The following is a 19,681-nucleotide window of genomic DNA, read 5'->3' as shown; positions in this document are numbered from 1 at the left end:
AGGGGATGCTCCTTCCAGCACCTTGATTTTAAACAAAATCAACTGTAGTTCAGGTGCTTTTAGCTGATCTTAGTGCTGGCCTTATATATGGATAATCCAAACATACTATGCACAAAATTCAGGCAACATGCACAGAATGCCCCATTTCAGAGTACAAAATCAGTTTAGGCAGTAGGTGCTTTGATGGTTAGTTCAGCAAGAACAGTAGCTAGATACATGCCAGTAAAAACTACTAGATGCCTCAATCTTCTGGAAAAAGCTTATTTAGTTATTAATTCAAAAGCAAACATATGGCTCACTTAGGTCAGATCTAAAATCACATGCAAGAGAACAGGGATACAATCATAAAGCCTTATAATAAAGGCACAAAAGAAAGATTACAGGGCTATAAAAATTAGCACAAACATTTATGCTAAGTGAGAATTGTAATGAACAATCAGGCAAGGGCTTTCTGTTGCCAGTTGGGTTTTTTGGGTTTTTTTATTTTTATTTTCATTTTTTGTTTGGGTGTTTGGTGGGGTTTTTTTGGCTATTCTTGTCTCTTTGATTTGGCCACATAATGTTTGACAGAGCTGCACATGAGTCATTAAATGCTCTTTTGGATCTCTCAGTATGAAGTCAATACTGTGATCCTCTAACAGCTATTAGTTGACAGTCTATCTAGCATTTACAACTTTTCAGTCCACTGAATGTGTTCAGGGGAGAAAAGCTTTGCTTGTTTTAGTAAACAAGAAAAAAAAAAAACACCTTCCAAGTGAAGAGAGGATGAAGGAAACTTGAACTTTATACAGAAATGTACTGGTTGCCAGACTTCAAAGTAACTTTACTTTGGTGTAAATAACTTCCTTAGAAGCACATAATTTAAATGAGAGAGTGCACTTGCATCAGATTTGGATTTTGAATGGCCTTAGTGCTAGAGTGATTCATGCTGCAAACCAGGGAATAAGCGTGGATAACTGTAGTGTAACAAGAAAGGTATGGGGAATCCAAACATTGGATCAACCCTTCCACAGTACAAGTCAGGGCAAAACCGATGGAGTTGCAGAGCCACTCACAGCAGATAGCAGCATGTCTCCTCCCCATCCAACTGTGTTAATTCCACTTTGCAAAGGAGACAGAATTAAACAGAAGGGATGAAACAACATAAAGAGCATCTTACTGAAGCAGAGAAATAATTATTGTATGAAGCTCCCCAGCTACTTGTACAACACATGCAGTTTTTGCATGCATTTCTAAGGAAACATAGATACAATCATAAATCATGATAGTGAAAGGAGCCAAAGAAAACTTAGAGCTAGAAAAAATAGCATGAATACTCATACCAGCTGAGGTCAACTTGTAATCAACCCTGTAAAAAAAAAATTTGCTTGGATCAAGGTATTATGAGACACTATTCCAACTTTGCATACTGAAGATCTTCAACTGGCCAATCGAGAGATCACTTGTAAATCACTGTTTAAACACTTGACAAAGACAGGAGCTTAGTGGTAACTTAAATGCAAATTTAAGGAATTCTTGCAAGGTTTTCAGAGATAGGCATTATCCTCCCTAGGACTGGTGTGTGGAACCAAAATGTGATGAGCCTAAAGCTACTACACAAATCTATTACAGATGCCGTATTCCTGTAAAATAACAGGACATAAATAATAGAAGTTTTGAAATGCCTGGTCTTTAATGCCTCAGTAATGGCACTGTTTTCAAAACACAGAACAGCTGAGTTGGAAGGGATCCCTGGAGATCATCTGGTCCAACTCCCTGCGCAGGTAGGGCCACCTACAGCCGGTTGCCCAGGACTGTATCCAGAAGGCTTTTTAATATCTCCAAGGAGGGAGGCTCCACAACCTCTCTGGACAATCCGCTCCAGTGCTCAGTCACACTCACAGTAAAAAAAAAAAAAAAAAAAAAAATTTAGCACACTAAAATGGCCTTTTCAAAAGCAGACTATAAATCTCATCTTAACCAAAACAGTTACCACCTTCCTACTGTTCAGACTGCTGGCATGAACTACCTCCAACAACCGGAAATGACTAGGTGTGTTGTTAAAGAGAACAAATCCCTCAATTGTACAGCCATTTTGTGACAGCCCTAAAAAGTACCCGACGTGTCTCTCAGACAGCGGTCAGCAGTGAGACTTTCCTGACAGACAGAGTCTTCAATTCCCATTTTAGCTGAAAATACTTACAAAGGCCAGGATTGCTGCAGAATCTGTTTGTGAAGTTCTGAATCACAACAGAACTAAATTATTTCAGATTACTGAAAAAAAAAACCCTGATGAAGTTTTAAATGTAAGATTTTATTCCTCCTTCCAAAAACTATTTCTCAGGCCAACTAGGTGTCTGCCTGGTTTTGCCTGTTTAAAGTAGCATCATACAGTTCCTAATACTATGATATATTAGTCTCCGGGTGTTTTGAGACTAAAAGTCAAATTTAATATCATTGTGCTATGATATTTACCAAAAAAAATTATTCTTAGGGAAATAATTTTTTCCACTTTGAAGTTTACTGCCACAAATACAGTCATAAAATATTCATATTCAGAATATTTAGGTTGATGCTTCTCTACACCTGCACTATGCAATCCCAAACTACAGGTAATTTAAAAGCTACGTAGTGATAGTGTTGAAGTGAAAAATTAAGACTTCTGCTCTCTGTTCCCTCATTGCTTGTATAACTTTTTGAAACCTAGAAAAATAACTCTAAAGGGAAATTACCAGGTACCTTTCTATCAACTAAGTAGACAATAGTATACTTTAGTTCAAAAAAGAAACCGAACATTAAATTGTTTTCATTGTCACCCTATCACCTTTTTCTGTTAGGAAAAGACAGGTTGCTTTCTGTAATGTGTGAAATTATGTAATTTGCTGTATTACAATTTAACATACAAATACCATGCACTGTGTATGTATACACACACACATATATGTGCCTGTATATACATTCTAAGAACATGGCTGGGAAGCAAGCAGAAAGATTGCCTCTTTATATTGTCCTGGGCACAATGGATTACTTTATAATCTCTAGATGGAAGAGGAAACTGCTTCTTCCTTGGATGCAAATGAAAATTACAAGCTTTGCAAAAACTATTGGGAGCAGTAGTCAGGGTTGAGAGAAAAGATGACAAGAAGCAGAAAACCTGAAGCAGGAGTAGAAACTAGGAGATGTTTCAGAAAGGAAGAGGCCTATCTATATCAAAGAGCAGAATCAAAACAAACTGGAAGAGAGGAAAAGGAGACTTTCCTAAAATCTAGTGTGGATTGTGTGGAGTCTGATTCAGCTTGGACACAGCAAGAAATTGTTGGATGGGAAAGAAAACTAGGAAAGAAGGACACCCACCTTGAAATATTTGTGTAAAGGTAAGGAAGATCTGTTTCCAATGAGTTTTCTTTAGTACACCTCCCCTAGTTTTTCATAGATAATCTTATTCAAGTTGATGTTTGTGTTCTAATGAATCAGACTACAGATTGCTTCAAAGTAATGATGGGTTTTCTTAGATGTGCTGCCTAAAAAACATCCACTCTAATGCACATGTGCTCCTTGTAAATGGGACTGAATTTTTTTTCAAATATCTAACACACTGATTGCCCTTTGTGCACTATAGGAATAGGGCTCTGTTCTTGATAGTCCCCTTGGCAGCTTTTAACAGTACTTCTTCTGGAGGGAAGGAAGTAAATCAGTATCAGTTCCTCCATGGACTGTCATGAGAAAAACGTGTTATGAAGGTTACTACTGCTGAATAGGTAAAAATGTTAATAACAGTGCCAGAGAAAAATGATCTGTAAATCTACCCAGTAGACATCTTTCAAAGTTAGATAAAACCTAAAAACGAAGGAGACCATTTTCAATTAGCTGCCATGATGAGTCTCATCTTTCTCATGTCTCTTTCATAGACACCAGGAGTAATGACTTCTGCCATCCTCAGCCTCTTCTCTCAAAACCTCCACATCTCACATTCTTTTAGCAGCAAGATTTGAACATCATGGATTTTCCTCCTGTTACTGAAGATATATCTTAGGTATCAACAAGTCACTAATGAGGTTTTTTTTTTCTTCTTTTAACCAACAGAAACAATCACAAATATATCTAGGCAACTACTTTATTGCTGGGGTCAACTTCACCTGAGTCAAGGTACCTTAAAGCTACTCTAACAGCTTAGACTTTTTTGTTGCCTTTTTTTTTTTTTTTTTAATCTCTTGAGGCACTTACTGTATATGTATGTAAGTTGGATGGCTAAAGCGTAGATGCCCAAATTCACGTGGAACGAATTCAGGGAGTAGTACGTGTAGATGTATGCACATACACACACATATATAAATATAGGTGAAAAGTCCTCAGTTACACAACGTGCAAAAGAAGCAGACACCGCACAAGATGTGCTCTTACAGAGAAGATGCTTTAGAAGAATAGCAGAGAAGCTCATATTTATTCTGTCCTTCACACTCAATGTACTGGAGGAAGAAAAAAGGCATGCAAACCTCTGACCTTGCTGCAGCAGATGCTACTGACTTGATGCGCACATGGTGTACACTCACTAGAAACATGTTGGCTTTTGCTAACAGTTTGAAGATCGGGTAAAAAATTAAATGTTTCCAATAAACAATTAACTTCACATTTTCAAACAGAATGATTCCAAATCAAATATGGGGGGAAGCTGTTGCCTTTAGTATTGAAAATATCCAACTATGTGATAACAGAGAAAGGGACAGACCTATAAAGGGAATAGAAATGCTACAGACTTGCTTACAAAACTTCACCCACAGAGCCTATCTGGTAGGAGGCTTTTACCGAATGGTCATCAGCGTCTTAAACACCACACCTTTTAAGGCCGTTCAGAGAGAGAGCAGTGCCAATTAAAACACAATATGCCTGCTGTGCTGGTACTCGGAGTTTTAATCCTGCTGCAAAAGAAACAGCAACGGTAGTACAGTTATGAGAAAACTGAACGCTGTTTGGGAAGTTATCACTTAATGAAAAAAATGGCAATACAGCAAAGTGCTTACATAGCCTTATTATTAAATGTATTATACATTCACAGTGTGTGTCATAAGTTATTGTAAAGAATTCTCTCCTGGCATCTCATACATTTTAAGAATAATTTAAAAAAATACCTTGCATAAAGAAAATGACAAGATGATAAGCAGCTAGAGTATTTTTTTTTTAACATTGACAACTAAGTAGATCATTAATAAGTTTGAAAATAATGCTAAAAATGTTGCCAAGATGACACAAAACTGTTCCAAGCAACCTCCCATACTGTTTTCTCCTGGTACTTTTTGCTGCAGTCTTTAGTACACATCTTGCTCTATTTTTTCTAGAATTTCTACAAAACGGTTGTATATTTCCCAGACATGCAGTACATGACAGAACAAGATCTTGAAGAAAATATAACACTAAGAGAAACCACCAAGACAGCAAGTCAGTATCTGTTCCCGTCTACAGTTAGCGCTGCTTTATTTCCAAAATCCATCAATATTTAATGATGAATTTCCTATTACATGAATTTTTATATTCATGCCTTCAAAATTGTACCTAAAGTGGGACTTGAGCAGAATTTAAAAAAAGAATCAAATTGATTTGGAATATCTTCCAACTCCTCAATATTTCAGACTACAAGTCTTCCTAGGTTTCCTACATCTGGATAGCTTTACCTGGTCAGAAGCAAAGGCGGCTGAGCTGTGCATCTCTGTCATCTAAGCTTCACCACGATACAGAGTGTGAGTGTGCCTTTTTCTGTCAAATCACTAGAGGGTTTGATTCCTTAAATATTTCTGGCACAGACTGACAGCACTGCTTTTAGCACTTCAAGGGCTGCTCATGCATTCGCACTCAAGACCAGTCAGATAAAAGGAGTAAACAGAACTGGAGCTTGGTCTGGAACCCAAAACCTGTCCCTTGCTAGAGCGCTCTATTCCCTCGTGTTCATAATTCACCTCTGGCTTCCCTCTTATTTTCTTGCAGATTGAGCCAACTCTTAAAATGGAGGCTGTAACTTTGCGTGGTAACTTTGATGGTATTATCACTTTACACTTTTCTTTGCCATACAGGGGTTTTAGCTTACAAATCTTAAGCATGTGCACAGGGTCTGGACTTACTAATTTGTGCATCATTCACTAATTTGTGTTTCATTTATTTCCAACAAAGAATGCAAATCTTTTTGTGTAACTAAAAATATATCATAATGTAAGGTAACAAATTAATTTCTTTTTATATTTTGGCTACCTGTTTCACATCACAGACATAAGAAATACCATTTTTAATTAGTGTGAGAACAGATATCTGTAATAAATTACAGTCATAGAACTTTCAGTAACGTAAAATAAAAGGTTTTTGCAATTTATTACTGATTTTGTATAGAATGCAGCAATGAATCAAATATAAAAATAATTCAAACTAGATATTTGTACAATGAAATGTCAAAGAATTGAAGGAGTACATACATCTTTAATGCAAGCCACATTTTAGGTCTACTGAATATAAGATCAGGTATACACCAAGAATACAAACTCTAACTCATTCTCTGTATAGAAGAGAGACTTCAAGTGGCAGAATTTAAATGAATAATTGGTATTAGGCATGGTTTTTTAAGACGAAAAAGTACAATAATTAATTATAAAAAATATCATCATTGTCAAACTATCACCCATCAACAACCAACATATCACACTTCTGACTCAAAAATATACTAGGGCAAGGGTCAATCACAGAGTAAACCTGCATTAGATGGAAAGCTTTTTAACACCTAACAAAAATGCTACAGATTCCAAAATAAGTAATATGTAAGACTTGGGAACATCTTTATTAAGCACTCATAGTATGGCAAATATCCATAGTCATTTTGCTATACATAGATCATTTTCTTATATAATCAGAATACTTATCTTTACTCAATACCTCCCTGCATTCTAGATCTCAGTCTCCAAGAATCTTTCGAAAATTAGGACTGGAGAAGAACATGTGGCATCAGCTAGTCCGCTGCCCTTTTCCAAAGCTAGAGAAGTTTGAAAATTTTAAAAATATAGTGTAGGTGATAATGCAGATTCCATAATGTCTTCAGGCAATCTATTTCACAGTTTAACCAGTAGAAAGTTTTCCTTATATTCCACCTTAATCTTTCTTGTTGCAACCTAATCCCATTACTTCTTTCTCAACCAAAGTGGGGGCGTGAGGGAAGGCACTTTATCATCATTCTCTCTTTTCAGCCTCCTTTTGCATATTTAAAGTCTGTTATTATGCCTCCATCTTTCCTTTGCCCTTCTTTTTAGGTTTGTCACATCTGCTAAGCCTGCATCATATCAGGATGCAAAGTGAGTCCTTAGAAAGTGAGTCCTTAGATTTGTTTTAAAGCTATTGAAATGTCAGCAATTATAGTGAGCAAAAATCCAGAAAAGTCAAATTTTTTTATCCATTCTTTAACCACAACTATTCAAAACCTTCTGAAACATGAATTATATCTTTTTCCTATAACAACTGTTACTTATCCCATAGTAATTTGATAGCATAACACTATGCAATACCACTATGAATATATCAGTTATGTGATGACATTGTAAAGGCATCATTATTCCCAGAGTAAAATAATGAAAATAGTTATATTTGTACAGAATTTTCCATCCCTGGACAAAGGTCAGAACAGAATTGGTCACTCGGGGTGGACAGTCAGCTTCTTTCAGAGTTTTTTTAATAACCTCCTAGAAGTATAAACAGAAAGCATTTAGGAAAGGATTGGCATACTTAAGGGGGGCAAAAAAAAAAAATTTTCCAAGGACTGAAAGACTTGATATGCATCTCCTTCTCCTTCTTTTCAAGATCACCAGGGGTCTAAGGAACAATGAGGACTAATCCAGCCTATAAAAGAAAAGGAAGTTTTTCTTGCAAATCTTTTTAATCTATATCACCGATAGTCAAACTAAGTTGGGAGGTCAGATTTTACCTATATTATCACAACAGCACAATACATAATACGTGTACTGAATACATAAGTACTTTTGTCAGGACACTGGGAAAAAGTTATTTTATGTAATAAGTCATGAGTATGTTAAGATAATAATTCTTAGTTTTTAATTCTTAGTTTTTCTCCTAGTGTACACCACTTTGCCTCTCAACTGTAGAGATCGAGTACAACCTCTTTTCCCAGCTTCAACTTCTCTCCAATTCATAACCAAGTTACATTCTTGTAACTTTAACAACTTGTTATATGAAGAATATTAGAGTATTACAGATGTACTTCAAGAGTTATAGTCATTATCTTGTCATCCCTTTAAAAAGTTTTCAATCTGGATACTCAAAGAAATAACTCAGGAGCTTTGAGCAAAAAATGCACCATATGCTCAGGCAGTCTCAACCCTCGTACAGAAGGATGAGTCTTAATAGAAAAGAAACGTTGGTAGGGTCCAGCCAGAAAGCAGCATAGAAAAGGGACACAAGAAAGGACTACGAGGATGACTGGGTTTTTTTCAGTTCTTCGTGATTTTTTTTCTTTGATTGGCTATTCCATACCATTTCCTGTCTCATTTTCTATTTCAGTCACACTTAAGTTCAACTTCTGACAAGGTTGCCCTTTCTTCCACTCGTATTTTTTCCTATGCTTTTACTTTGATTATGGTTTTAATTTGCAGCTATTTTCAAATTTTTTCTGTGTTACCTAAAAGCATTACCAGAATGAAGGAGGAAAAAAATAAAAAATAGATCTCTTTCTTACTTTATATTTGCACACTGCCTGATATCAATTATGGTTCCAAAATCCTCTTAAATCCAAGTAAAATTGATTTGACTTATCTATGGATCACTGGTATTTTTTCCTGCAGAAATCCCTGGCCCACAATTTGGCCACCTCTATCACAGGAACAAAAATCATGATACTGAAGAAAATCTAACAGTTCATAATGACTACATTCATCATACATCAAAATATCTTAAAGACTTAAACAGATTTATGGGCTCTATACCACAAAATATAATATACCAATGCAGATAAAGCCTCAAAATAATTATCGTCTTTATTTTTTAAAGCATTCTTTAGTCCAAATAGCTCCTGTTAAAATCATGTCTACCAATAAAAATATGTACTCTTACAGACTAGGGTTGAAAAAACAAGTCGTAAAATTTATAATTTTACTGGTCTTATAAATTTATTTTAGCCGTTATTGCACTACACATAATTCACTAAAGGTGATGGAATGCTTATTTGGTTGATAGCTAATGTATCCCTGAAGAATAAAAGCTATATTAATACATCATTTTGCCATAAAGGTGCTATAGACAGCCAAAGAACATTTTGTCAACTTCAGGAAATAAGAGAACTATTAAGAATTATTTAAAGCATCATAAAGCACCAGCAAAATGTGCAATTGTCAATATGGGTAGACATTAATCTTTCCATCCCCTTGAACACACTTTCTACATATTGTGCTTGAGTTTACCAGATGTGCAGCTTTATGCATTGGCTACTGCATGTTAAAGTGCTAAGTAACAAGTGAATCCTTTAAATGAATAAATATTCCTTGATAAACAAAGGTCCAGTTAAAAAAACATCAATAATAGACAAGAAAAAGTCATGGGACAAAACTTTCTAGCACCCTCCTAGACTCAATCTCAACTACCTTAATGACTTTTCATATTGAATATATTCCCCCTTCCCCCATTTAGTTATAAGGGAAGGAGTTACTGTCAACTTTAAAATCACCAATGCAAGGAAAAAAGCAGCCCTATGGCAATATACAGAAACCATCTGGAGTATTAGACTTCATTCTCTCTTTCACTTCAGTGAGAATCCTCCAATGCAGCAATTACAAAACTAAACAGATTGAATAGGTTAGGGAACCTTACAATCCCCAGCATACCAGGCTTTTCTGTTTGAACTCTATATGAATAAGGCTTGTTGGTCTGTTAAATGCATAATTTTTCCACTAGCATCACACATTTATACAAATCAGTGCTATCAGACATTATGGTAGATACCGAACTTCATTTATAAGTACCTTCTCCCTGTTTTTAAGAGCTTTGTTTACATGGAATGAAATGATGCCTCTGTGAAATATCAGGATTTAAGATGTTGCTCCCACAAGAAAGTTTCTTTCTTCTCCTGTCCCTAACTGGGAGAGCATCTTTAAATTACCATCTTGTCCTTAGAGCATCCAGACAACAGTAAAACGATGATTCTGAATGCAAAGTTTCTCTTAAAAATATTAATCTGATTTTAAATCATTAACTTAGCTGATCAACTCATCTGTATTATCAAATAAACATTTAACCTTTAAAGAAAAGTTAATTTCATGTTACATTTAAAAAGTTAAATTCATATTACATAAAGTGTCATTTTAATTTTTATTTCCTCCCAGCAGAACGACTTACCTGTACACTGTCCTCCATTTGTGGGATCCCCATAATATCCTGGCATGCACGTTTCACATTGTTTTCCTGTTGTTAAGTTTTTACATTGATCACAGACATTACTGTTGATGCAGGTGCTGTGGCCATTACACTGGCAAGCTAGAATATAACATTTAAAAAGCCATTACTAAATTGCTCTTGGGAACAAAATCATTCCTATGTGATTACCAAATTGCAGTAGAAAGTAATCCTGAGGAGTTTAATCCTGACGACCAGCATATATATTTGTACTTTGACTCAGAACCTCTTTAAAATAGCATTGTAACAAGACATGAATTCAAAAAGACCACAGAAGTTGACTATGTAGTGACATGTGAGTTTAAGGTGTGTGAAAATGTCTTTTTTGCCATTGCGAGTGACTGAATCCAGCCCTTATAACTTTAAAATGCTGCCCAGTCACTTCAGAAATCTGTCAAGAGGCAGTAAGTCATGAATTGAGACCAAATGAAAACCCCCATACTTACATGCAACCTGCTGTGAAGCATTTGAAAGGCTACTGTGATGGAGAACATGAACAACTCATACTCAAACTTATATCTACTGGGGAGAGAGAACTTACAAAAAAAATTAACAAAAGATAGTCTTCTTTTTAACAGTTCTGATCCTCCCATTAGCTTTGGCACACTAAGGTGTTTTAAGAACATCAGGACCACATCAAACATCTCCAGTCCCTCCTCACTATGGTTGACTTGGTGGAAGTAAAAAAACACGGACACATGTTGACATAATTTTTTTTACATCTGACCCTAAAGCCATAAAATTCCTTTTTGTCAAACAACACCCTACGAACCACTGATCCTGTGCCACATCTCCTCTCCAGTGCTCCATGTTTTGGAGAAACTCAGAAAGTACTGATCACTATTGCAGTAAAATCACAACGTGAATTCTGCCAGAATCTTGCTGCCAGGACTCGGCTGAACAACCGAGCAGTTTTGAAGGATGACCTCTCTATAGAGTGGGACCTTAGAGGTCATAGTGCTCAGCAGATTAGCAATCTGCCAATTACAGCAGCTTGTCAAATGTCAGACTATGTCAAACCTGTCGATCCTTTACAGGCGAAGGGTGAGTAAGGCTCAGCAGAGGACAGCTATCTCAGTAACATCATTCTGTTTAATTTTTTTTTTTTTTTTTCCATTTGGATTCTTAATCCAAATGTCACAGTGACGGGTGTCTTGGCTAGGAAAAAAAAAAAGGAAAAAAGATTCTCGCTGCATGATTTAAAAGTTTTTAGAGCTGTTTTAGAATTTAGTAACTTAATACATTTACAGCCATTGCGAGGCTTGGCTCATAAACCATTAAACCCCACAAGTTTACAATCTCTTCCTTTTTCTGTGGCTATGCCTACAGAATCTTGTAAACAAATATCAAACATTTCTGTACTACTGGGCAAGAAGTTTTCTCACTGTCTTGAATAAATCTCCTTTCTTCTTCCTAAGAATACTTGATTTTTAGACAACTCTGTAGTGTCTTCCTCCAGGCAGTTTGCCATTCTGCACTGTTGTCGCTTTTCTCAGAAAAAGCTACATGAAAATACCATGAATTGCAGCTCATTTTGGGTTTTGTTTATATATCTTACACATTAAATGACTTAAAGCAAATGTTTAAAAAAAAAAATGTGGCCTAGTAAACCAAAAGTTCTATTAAAGTAAATTGAGATTGCCTAATTAAGACTGAAAAAGGCTACTGTGATGGAGAACATGAACAACTCATACTCTGATATTATCTAACTAGTAGATCATAGATTTATAAATTTTCTATTCTTTCTAATGCTTAGTTTTGTATTTCTTAATTTTGGTGTTATGTAAAGGATAAGTGAAAGCAAACCTTAATCAATTTTTTTATCGTGAATTTTAGTTTGTTGCAAGTCATATATCTGGTCATATATAATAGCTTTTAATTCTTACATTTTGTCAAAGCAAAGAAAATGGAAGAGATTTTAAATCAAATTCAAAAAATATATCTACAATAAAAACCAATACAATCTACAATTGACATGGCACACCATTTAAATATGATATTATATATTTGGTGATTTTCCTAAAAATATGTATCTCATTGAGAAAAGTGAAAAGTCAGAAGAACTGCACAATTCAACAACTTTCTGTGACACAGATGAGTGCAAAGTGGTGACATCAGTATTAAATAATTATTTTAAAATAATTTTAAATAAATTTAAAATAATGCTGTAACGATCATTTAAATAAGAACTAGGAATTAAATTTTAAATAAATTTAAAATAATGCTGTAACGATCATTTAAATAAGAACTAGGAATTAAATTTTAAAAAGTCATTTTCTCCTTAAGTGATTTTAATGTACATCACTGGCAGCCACAGAGTAATTTTCCTCACATATACAAATGTGATTTAGCTGAATCTTCAGTGGGGCTGCCCTGGAGATAAGCAATTAATACGTCTAATTTGCTTTTGACCCCTGTGTTGAAATGGTTGGTGATGCTTACAAATGTTGATAATTATAGTTTTAAGAAATACTTAATACTAGGAAAAATGCATAAAAAGCATGTCTGCATTACAATCTAGATCTAGTGTAAAGATACTTCAACCACTTTTAAACAAACTAGTCAGAATAAATTCACACCACTATTCAGAGGAGAAATTTAGGCTTTAAAGACAAACTTGGGCTTGCATTCTACCTAAACTGCTCTTCTCGTAAGAGAAAGTCCCAACACTCTTTATTTTTCTTCTTTTTTTTTTATATATGATATTTGCAATTTTATTTATAGTAGTTCAGTTAAACTACAAATCTGATGAAAAAAATAAAAATGTATTCATATCAAAAGAAATGTTATTACAGCTGCTTTGAGGAATATTGATTTCAAAATGTCCAGTAACAAAAAGAATTTTTTTTATGTTACCTGTTGAATATACTAGTTTTAAAAATTTGAACAAACAGCAATTGAGAATGAGTTTAAAATACTTATCAACAACACAATTGCCGAGAGGCACTATAAAGAGGATGGATATGTACTATAAGAAAAACTAAGTGCATACGTGAATGAACATGAATGGTTTAGCCAAGTATTTATCAATGTGGCAGAACAATCTTCAAAGTATATGTTATAACGTATTTATTTTTATTCCATCCAAACAACAAACTGTTCAGTAAGTTTATATACATTTAGTATCAATTCTATCTTATTTCAAGTACATCAGATGATTGCTGTGATTAAACTAGCTGTGTTGGTATAATCTATTACAGATAATATTTTAAGAAAATGAAAAGAAAAGCTTTGGAACAAAACCTACAGCCTCAAGCAATCAAAATTAAATTTTACATCAATTGAAATTTTGATTCTATGACTTCTGTAAGATTTGCCTCTTAAACTCATAAAACTAGTAGGTTTTTAAACTAAACTGGAAATTCAGTGAATTCTTGGTCAGAACATACAATGAATACAGAATTTTATCCATGAAGAATAAATATTAAACAAATAAGATGATGAAATCTTCTAACTCAAACATTTTAGACAAGCAATATATATATCCATTACAGTTTCATCAGTGGTAGATACTATGTATTGCAATGAAAGTCTAACAATGCACTTCTTATCAACATACCTGTATTTTAACATACAAAGTACTGAAGTTTCCATACAATGTAATGTCATTCTATTGTTTCCAGAAATTTACTAGAGTCTCCTCTGTTCAGAAAATGGTATTAGATGGTTTGGAGATTTTTGGTTTTAACTTAGAACATTTAACAGTGTTCACTTGGTTTTACATTTCACTTCATTATTCTAAAACTTTAAAAAAAAAAAAAATCTACTCTCTACCTATGTATTTAGTAAAAAAGTTACCAAAATAAAACTTTCTTCAGAGATTCTGCTTTCTAAATAATAGTGATACACATACTTACATATAAATATGTATGTATTAAAAAAAAAAAAAAAACCCACACATATGTATGCATACATACATGCACAGAATATATGCTGATGAAAAAAGTATCCAGGAAAGCAAAAAAACATAGCTGCATGTACCCATAAAAGTTTTGATCCTAGAGAAGCTCCAGCTTCCAAATTTATCAGCAGTAGGAACACTTTCTGGTAAAATAACTTTAGCACAATTACACATTTATTCTAAAAAAGTTTTCAAGCTGTCTTTTAAAATGTATTATTTATTGTAAGTTACCACTGGAGGTCTGTCAAACTCCCCAGTGTGCTTTTCATTTGCCTGCACTACTACACTGTTGCAACGACACTTTCAGGATTTGAGTATCTCCATTCAGGAGGCTGTTCTAGCTCAGCTTCCACTGTCGTAAAGCATCTTATGTCTTGCTTACTTCTCCGATAAACTTAAAAATTAAAATACTATAATCAGATTGGTATGGCTTAAATTTAGACTTCAGAGATTCTCTTTAAGATTCCGAAAGCATACATTCTATTTACTCAAAATGTCTAAAAGGTAAACCGGAGGCACAGCTCAGATATTTAGCAGCCTCCCATTCTCACAGCCAACCAGACTTTTGCATGAAGAGTGGGGATGCAGGACGTCCCTGCTCCTGGCCATCAGCAGTTGCCTATAGATAATTTCTCCCCAGCTGCACTCTTCTTTGATGGATACAGAAGCCAGAAGAAAGCAAAAGCTGAAGCAAATCCATGTAGTTGGATTTGAAAAAGTAAAAGGATAGGATGGGTGAAAACTTATTTACAAATAAATGGCAATTTTGGTTAAACTATTTGCATTAAATTTCACATGTGAACCTGCATGACAGTGAGCACATTTGTGTTCAGTAGACAGAGACTAAGAAACCTACATTTAAGAAATATTTTAGAAAAACATCTCTCTCATGCAAGTGTCATTTGTATTACTCAAAATAATTATGTTAATCTGGCATGCTTAAACAGAGAAACATCTCTTATTTCACATATAAGAAAGAATGGAAGCAGACCTTACCTGGACACTGGATAAAAGACCACTCATAATTTTTCTCTTTGGGACAAAGACCAGCATCAAGCACCATTTCATTAGAGTGCATGCCAACAGGCTTCATTGGGCCTCTTGATGATCCTTCCAAACATTGCCCTTTTCCAGTGTTACTGGGGTCATTACACCATCCACACCCAGGCTGTTCCAGACATTGTCCACAGGTCCTCAGTCCAGAGCAGTTTTGAGCTTTATTACATGGAATACAATATTAATGCAAGGAGTTTTTAGGTTTGGGGTTTAGTTTGGTTTTTTGGTTGTTTTGGGTTTGGGTTTTTTTGTTTGTTTGTTTTTTTAATAAGATATTAGGATTTTACAACTGTTGATGCAGAAACAATTTTGCATTCCTATTTCCTTCTGCAAATTAAAAAATTTCAGTATCATTAGTAAGAATATTTCTGGTTTTTTTAAAAGTTGTACTTCTTCAGGGATCACAAAATACACAGCAGGTGTTTGTAACACCACAATGCAACACAAAGATTTCAAATAAACAAAGATACTGAACGGAACAATAATATTAGACATCTTCATTAAATCCCATGATAAAATATATATTCTGTGCTTATAATTAATATATATTATGGGATGTGTATATTACTAATTTTACTGATGTAAACAGTCCTTCCAACAAAAACTCTAGAATTCAAGACAAGGTCAATAATCCAAATAAAAGTTATAATAATCTAAAAATTATGATAATTCAAATTCAAACCAAAAATTTATTTGAGTACAAAGTATCCCAGGATTGCTTCTGAGTATTCATCTATAAACACGACTCAGTCTTCTTATATAGAACTTTTGAAACAAGCTAGCATACTACACATCTTTCCAAAAAAAGGATTCTTAAGCTACAAGTCATAATTCAATGAACTACATCTTAAGAGTCTCATCTGTTAGAGTAAATCAGGTTTCATTTTTTAATTTGCTAAAAATCAAATCTCCTTCTAGTTCTTTTATACTCTACTCTTTATTTAAATAATTTAATGTCTCATAGAAATGGTCTTCCTCATATTTCAAGAAATCTGTTTAGAACCAAATAAAATTCATATTCTGAAGTTACTGCCATTTCTTATTAATAACAAATTAACAATTTAATATCTTCAGGAACACCATTAGAGTTCACAAGTTTATTTGAGCTTTTTCTGCTACATCTTAATTTTTTTAAATTAATGCTGTAACACTGAACACATTACATCAGAATCGTTTGAACACTGATCACTATGAGTCCCTGTCTCTTCTCACATTAACTTTGTAGACACATAAAAAATAAATTTTAAAAGCATACATGAACTTGAGGAAGATCTTACCAGGAAGCCAGAAATAGTCTACGTTTCTTTTTAAAAAGAAAGTATTTTAAAGGTTTGTGGAGTTTTTTTGGAGGACACTCAAAAGGCTTCTACATGAGTGTAACCTCTCAATTTGGCTCAGTTGCAGCCAGGCCACTATATCCAACTAATATTCACAGCTACCTGGACCACTCTACTTCATAAAGACAATACTTGAATCCATGCTATAAAGGCTATACTAAGCAGAACAATTTCATTTCTAATTAAATAAACTGACAGCAAAATAAAGCTACTTACTCTGACCTCAGCAACTATTAACATTTTTTAAAAGTAATGAAAGTTGTCAAAGATACTCCAGTAGTGTAAAGATGCATGCAGATATCAAGAAAACAGGCAGTTAAAAATCTGAATGAGATCTCAAAAGGACTTTAACAGTGCAGAAAGCTGAAGCACGAGCTCTTGTATGATTAGTTTTGGAAGAACCCAAATAGGAGGAAATGTTTCAAGTTTCCCAAATATGGAAAAAGGGGGGGCAGGGGGGAAGGACCTCAACTGTTCTTGGAAATCAACGTCAATAATCATGTGACACAAATCAGTTTTAAGCCAAACCTCACGAGATCTGAAGCTGAATGATACAAATTTTGTTTTCTGAATACATTAGAAGATCAGCAGAAAAAAAATCAGAAATATAAAGACCACCATTTGTGGTTGAGCATTTTCCCCCCTCTCCTGGGCCACTCTACAATCTCAGGAATTCCCGTTAGGCAAGGCCTTTGTGTAATGAGTTGGGCGGTTAAGCATCCCTTGACCATACCAGAAACTCTTGCATGGCTAAGGTGGGGAACAGCACTGACTGTACCAGGAACTTCTGTTTCCTGGCCAAGGTGGGGAAAGAGGGCGGGGATAATTCGTCATCTCCTGACATCCTTATCTGGATCATAGCTAAGTGGAACAGTACCATTGTTTTTGGAACCTTGAGAATTCTAGTAACTACTGACTCGGACTGTGGCCAGGAGGGAAATTTACGGATAACTAAAGCCAATCATCTTGCGACCCTATAAACAGCGGTCCTAAGTGAGGCCCTTTGAGCTCTCCTGGACTGCAGTGGGCTGTGACCAGCATCTCCCTCTGAGAGGGACGCCTCTCAGAGCTGGCAAACTCTCAAGTTTGCAAGGTTTGGAGGACCATCGCCAAAAGTTGATGATGGGACTTAGGCTGATACCCTTCACTCCTCGAGGCTCAACCCTCACCCGTTGAGAAATGCCGAGACATTTGATGTGAATATTTCACTGAACTTGAGGGGAATTTTAAACAGGTATTCCTTTATACATTTATATCTCTTTGTGCCTGTGTGCTTGCATGTGTGAATTGATTTAGTTACCCGATAATAACTGCAGTATAAATATTGCCATCTCGGATCTGTAAGTCACTGTTCTGATTGTAGTAAATTCTATTAACTCACTTTGTAAACGTTAAATTAGTTAATGATTAAGTGTTGCTAAAATCTTATGATCCACCTTAAAACTGTGAATGAATCTTAGACTGCTGCTAGACACATATAATCCCTTAGACATAAACCATTGACCAAGTCTAGGACTAGGTGTGGATCCAGCCACACCTAAGATCTATCAGGAGTTTAGAAAGGAAGGTGGTCTTCTCTAAACCTCATGACTGAATGGGAGGGTCTCCCTCACCCTTTTGTATAAAATTTTCTAGCTCAATTCTTACTCGATTTTTCCTTTGTATGTTTCATCCATTTAGTAAGTGATAGAGTGAACCTTGCCATTGAACTTTATTAAGTCACACTTGTATAAATTCCTGTTAAAACCACTTTTTGCTAATACCTTCGACAGTGATTCTTTAAGCGATCTAAATCAGTCATCCGCAACACCATTCTGTACTGGCTGGCTTGCCCTTTCAAAGATGCACAATTCTCATGCTGCTATTTATAAAGCTAGGAGAAAACAGCTCTGAAGTATCAGCTGCACTATCTTCATGGAAGATAAAAAAGAACAAAAAGTGAAAATCCTCAGATATTCTCTGTAGTGGCATTCAGCTTAAAAATGGAAGAGAGCTAACTGAGAAGTTATTGTTTATGGAAGAAGGGGATATTCAAGCAGAAAATTTTTTTCTTTGAAATTCTAGAGGTGGTCCAAGATTGTTCAAGTGTCAGCGATTCCATCAAAAGTCATAATGGATGGAAGATGTGGGGAAGAGTGGAATGCAACTTTTTGGCAAGCAGGTATTAAAATGACAAAATGCCTCCAATAAAATAGTGTTCGTCATTTTAATTCCAAGTTGTGAAAATAAATGTGAAGTTCTCAGTTATATTTTTTTTCTTATAAATCACACATGCTTGTGTGAAGTTTTTTTTTTTTTCATTCAGAGCAAAACATACAAAAACTCAGAAATCGGTCATTCAGAATATAAATAAAATAAAAAGAAAGAGGATTTTTTTTTTAAAGGTATAGTTACATTCCAAAATCCAAAGAGGATTTTTTTTTTAAAGATATAGTTACATTCCATTCTTCAAGTAGAAACACTATCCCCCACCCTTGATAAGGAAATCCACTTAATACTTCATTACCTAAGGAGCAATAAGGATATATCTACCTAATAAAATTTTTAAGTCATTTAGACTGAAACAATGTCTGAACCATGTTTCATTTGGACATTCATTTTCTTGTTTAAATGTAAAGTATCTAATGCTTTAAACTCTGAAAAAAACTGCTTAAGGACACAGAGTGTTGTTTTTCTTTAATTTGTTGAATAGAAAATACATTTTCATACAAAACTGTCTTTACATAATGATGAACTGGTATATAGCAAGTCCCATTTGCCTGATTTAATATGAACTTTTACAGACTTGACAAAAATGACAATTAAATTAAAAACAATTTTTTGTGTTCCCCAAACAAATTGAATCTGCATGATATGCAAATACTACACAAACACAAAAACAGAATTAAAAGTTCAGGCTGAAATAATATACGTTATTTTAAAAAGCTAAGCATCATTCATGTGGCGTTCTACCTATTTTATCTCCAAATTTTTTATCTACTTA

At 34.7% G+C, this 19,681-nt stretch overlaps 1 protein-coding gene across 1 annotated transcript in view; it reads right to left on the bottom strand.

The window, feature by feature from the left end:
• ATRNL1 (attractin like 1) overlaps nt 1–19,681 on the bottom strand; it is a 543,008-nt gene that overhangs the window by 385,914 nt on the left and 137,413 nt on the right. The window contains exons 18-19 of the mRNA XM_075155134.1: nt 15,302–15,520; nt 10,348–10,485 (exon numbers count right to left, since the gene is read on the bottom strand). Of these exons, the coding sequence (XP_075011235.1) occupies nt 10,348–10,485; nt 15,302–15,520 (357 nt within the window). The remainder of the gene's footprint in view (nt 1–10,347; nt 10,486–15,301; nt 15,521–19,681) is intronic.

The sequence above is a fragment of the Calonectris borealis genome, chromosome 7 (assembly GCF_964195595.1).
Source record: "Calonectris borealis chromosome 7, bCalBor7.hap1.2, whole genome shotgun sequence".
NCBI lineage: Eukaryota > Metazoa > Chordata > Aves > Procellariiformes > Procellariidae > Calonectris > Calonectris borealis.
The sequence above is the reverse complement of the archived record's forward strand: the minus strand, read 5'-3'. Positions and strand labels throughout refer to the sequence as shown.